The sequence below is a fragment of the Musca domestica genome, unplaced genomic scaffold, assembly GCF_030504385.1.
Source record: "Musca domestica strain aabys unplaced genomic scaffold, Musca_domestica.polishedcontigs.V.1.1 50, whole genome shotgun sequence".
Lineage (NCBI taxonomy): Eukaryota > Metazoa > Arthropoda > Insecta > Diptera > Muscidae > Musca > Musca domestica.
This window is the reverse complement of record NW_026712347.1, coordinates 730,729-735,206: the sequence shown is the minus strand read 5'-3', so window position 1 is coordinate 735,206 and position 4,478 is coordinate 730,729. Positions and strand designations below refer to the sequence as shown.

The 4,478-nt window shown below is 36.9% G+C and overlaps 1 protein-coding gene across 1 annotated transcript; it reads right to left on the bottom strand.

The window, feature by feature from the left end:
• Window positions 1–239: 239 nt before the first annotated feature.
• Window positions 240–2,218, bottom strand: LOC101887678 (zinc finger HIT domain-containing protein 3). The gene is made up of 3 exons (XM_005183538.4): window positions 2,069–2,218; window positions 599–768; window positions 240–534 (listed from the first exon to the last, which is right to left on the bottom strand). The coding sequence occupies exons 1-3, from the start codon at window positions 2,131–2,133 to the stop codon at window positions 356–358; spliced, it is 414 nt and encodes a 137-aa protein (XP_005183595.1). The 5' UTR covers window positions 2,134–2,218; the 3' UTR covers window positions 240–355.
• Between the last annotated feature and the right edge of the window lie 2,260 nt (window positions 2,219–4,478).

The following is a 4,478-nucleotide window of genomic DNA, read 5'->3' as shown; positions in this document are numbered from 1 at the left end:
TAATTTTTATGATTTATTATTTTATTTTTTTTATTTGGAATCTTGGTACGTTGCAGTCAATTTTTTAAAGATTTCATCTGTAATAAACTGAGGATGAAATGGTCAATGCAAGAACTTCTACGATGACAAAACTTACATTTGTATCTTATGCTATGTATTCTTGTTCACTGCATTTTCAGTATAGTCTATCCAAAGATGGCTGAACACAATCAGCACATTTATCCAATAAACCTTAACAATTCTTCTCAATTGCTTAAACACCTTTATAAACACATATTCCTTTTTACTTATTTTAATTATAAAAACTCTATTTATTCATCTTAAATCTATAAAATTGATTCTTCCTAATTCTAAATCAGTCTTCTTCATTTTGTGGCTCCACAATTTTCAAGCATTCATCGGCAAATTCCAGAAATAAGGGTTCCTGCATTGCTGCCCTAATTGCCTTCCAAGCATTTGGTGCTGTGTCGATTTCCGTCAGCAAATTTCTTAAATGAGGATTATATAGTAAATTCTTAAGCGATTCATTTGTGCCTGCAATATAAAGCAATAAATTAGTTGAATGGCGAAAAGTAAAGAAGTATTTTATATAACATACCCAACATTTGTAATTTCTCTTTGGGAACGGTATCTTCAGTTTTAAAGGGCTCATGTACCGTGGGTTCTTCTTCATCATCAACGGCAAGAGTTTTTGCAATTTCAGTTTCATTTACTTTCAGAACACATTCAGGGGAATCTTTATGTACTTTGTAACATTTTAGAGAGCAACTGAAATGAAGGAATGGAAAAAAACTATAATCAAGTGGTGCAAAATTATATTTGTTTATATTTTTTACAAAGATGCCACAAATTAAGTCATTTTAATGGCCAATACCGTATAGTGTTAGGAAACCATCCAAAAGAATATCGGATAAAACGATCATTATTGTACTAAAACTGACTATGAAACCCCTAGAGAGCGCTGTAGCCACAAAATTGCAGCTCTGCATAAGTAAATAAAGGGAGCAAATCTTCTCTAAATTGTATCTCTCTAAGGCTGCCAACAATGATTCTTTTCTATACATGATGCACCTATATTTATTCTTGATTAGTGTAAAATTCTACCATTATTTGAATATGCCAGTCTCTGGTTATCACTCTAACTTTTGCCTCAAATTGTGGTCATATGAAAGTTTGTACAGAATTTAAAGGCGTATAACCCCGATATTTTGATGATTGCAGTCACATTTTCCAATGAAATTGTTAAGATGTATATCCACGTCATTCTCAATAGCCCCCATTGAAAGGTACCTCGCTATATTCGGTATTTTTATGACGGTAGTCAGATTTTCAAACGGACCGATTTAAAATGTGGTATTTGCAGTTCTTAATCGATATCAACCTCTAAGAGAGAAAGCGATTTTAATCAAATTGTAAAAAATTGTCTATATGACAAAATTGGGTAAATCGTCCCCAATGAAAGGTACTCCCGACATCCGATATTTTGATGTTTGCAGCCTCATTTTCCAATGGAGTTTGTTATGTTATTTTGAAGGCTTGAACTGTGCTTTCAACGAATTTCGTTGCATTTGCAGCGTAAGATGCGAATTGTTAGAACATTGATTGGAAATAATTTTATTATTAAAGGATTTCTTTGCAGAACATTAAAATTTTGGCCAAGCCGAATTTAATATAATAATGAATTGCCATTGTTCCTTTGGCAGTTGGTATATACAATTCCAACACGCAAAACAATACCGGTATTATAGAATATAGCCTAATCCATGTTTGAGATTCAAACTTCTGTACTATATAAATCCGCAGGGAAAATTTGCACCGTTGGGATTAAGATGGAAAGTACTAATTCTGGTAATTCTCCAATAAGAAATCTATTTCAATTATGCCGTGACTTTCCTGCCTGAATATATTGACTACAATTTCCTGTGTTATGCACAATTGCCTCCATGGGCAATTTAGTTGGTTTAAGAGTCGTTCTCATTCTTATCCTATTGAGGGTTGTCCGGATGTAACTCTTCTTTAAGCAACTTTTAAAACAAACCATAGTAAGGAACTCCATTGATATACTTACTACTGTCCCAAACATTTTGGACACTTGTATTTGTTGGTTACTTCATGGCACACAATGCACTCCATGTTTGGAAAGGAAAATTTTCTTAGATTATCTTTTCTCAGAATCAAAATAAATTTGATATCTATTTTATAAAATTAATTAATTAAAATTGGTTTGTTAATATTTTATAACAAAAACCGCATGCAGAAACAAGAAAAAAAGAAATGAGTGATAAAGACAAAAATCGAAACAAAAACAATGATTGCTAAAAGGGTTCTCAAAGTTCGAAAAAGTAGGTCTTAAGGGTTCTAAAAATGCAAAATTCAAACACGTGCACAGTAATTCGTTGACTATACGCTTTAGAGCAGGGCAAGGCATTTTAAAATTTTTCTTTTTTTAATTGAATTTTATTTGACGGAATTTACAAACGAATTCAGGAATAGGAATTTATTTCATATTGTTACGTTCTTGGATTTTACTTAATCCCGTGTAGACGTTGTTTTATTTCCCAATACAGCTCGTACCAAATAAAACGCGGGTTCTTTCGGATTACGATTATTACAATGATTTTATTCACACAACTTTACTTTACTCGACGGTTTCAATTCGCGATCTGATTCACAACTGACTAACTGCCTTTCCATTTCCCCTATTTATATGAGCCTCGCCTGTCGCTACAGAAGTTTCTAGACGATCTGGTAACGCCTAGATTACGAACAATCTACCAATGCAACGAACACATACAAACTTACATTGAGTGAACAATAACAACACACATACAAACTTACATTGAGTGAACAATAACAACAACACATACAAACTTACATTGAGTGAACAATAACAACAACACATACACAGGCGAGGGGGTAACAAAGAAAGAGGAATTAAGCGATCATCAATGATGACGTTTAACAAGAATTGTACGTCAGCAACAAAATAGAAAATGAGAGAGGAAATGGAAGGATGTAGAAAAATCTATACAGTAGTTGTTGTTGTGAAGTTATTCAAATAAACTGCGTAGTAGAAATTTACGTTACAATTCAAATTCTTAAATTAACGGAATTCATCTAAATTAACTTAAATCTAAAGTTATATTCGTAACATTGCCCCCCGCTTAAGCCTGTTCGTCCCGAATAGGCACAGTTCCCGTTCCGTAGGGGGTCAGCCGCTCCAAATGTACAACTTTCATCTTCGACCTGGGACTGTCGCTCCTCTGGATGCGATAAACGACGTCATTTATTTTCGTGACAATCTTGTAGGGTCCTTCCCATTGCGTTTGTAATTTGGGGCATAGTCCTTTCTTTCGTTGTGGGTTGAACAATAGTACCAGTTGCCCTTCTTGAAACCCATCGGTATTTGCCGCTCGATCGTACCTTGCCTTCATGCGGTTGCTAACCATTTTTATTCGATGTCGGACTGCATCGTGGACTTTACTAAAAGAGTTTTGACTGTCTTCATCTTGGTTCACATCGTCGTTTGGGGTAGCACCGAATATCAAATCGCCAGGTAGCTTTAATTCATTTCCGAACAGAACTTTGGATGGGGTCCGGGATGTGGAATCATGAATGGCCGATCTATAAGCCAGTAAAAACTTGGGAATATGCTCATCCCAGCCTCGTTGGCCACTGTCCACCACTTTCCGTAGATGTTCTTCCAGGGTGCGATTGAATCTTTCCACCATGCCACCTGATTGTGGATGTAGGGGCGTCGTTCTGGTTTTCTTGATTCCGTAGGAGTCACACATTTCCTTGAAGATCGCTGATTCAAAATTCCTCCCTTGATCGGAATGAACCTCAGATGGAACACCATAGCGACAAATCCAATTTCTGCTGAACACATCCACAATTGTCCTGGCTTCTTGATTTGGGATAGCATAAACCTCTGGCCATTTACTGAAGTAATCCATGACCACTAAGACATACCGGTTCCCAGAGTCGCTTGTTGGGAACGGTCTAGCTACATCCATTGCGATTCTTTCAAAAGGGGCTCCTGAATTATACTGCTGCATGTAGCCTCGACTCTTCCGTGTTGGACCTTTAGCTCTTATGCACCTTTCACAATTGGCGATCCAGTCGGCAATGGATTTTTGACAGCCGACCCAGTAGAATCTCTGCTTTACCTTTTCAGCGGTTTTTGCTATGCCAAGATGTCCTCCACTTGGCCCATCGTCAAACTCCGACAAGACATCTCTTATTTTGGAGTCTGGGACGACGATCAAGTTCCGGTGAGATTTTCCGTCCTCACTTTCCCATTTGCGGTATAGGCAACCATCTACTATAAGTAGACTGTCCCACTGGGCCCAATAGGATTTTAAAAGAGGGCTTTCGGAGGTAATTTCTTTGCGACTAGGTCGTTTGCCCGTTTCTATGGCCGAAATTACTTTGCCCAGAATGGGATCTCTTCGTTGTTCCGTCGACCAATCTTCACC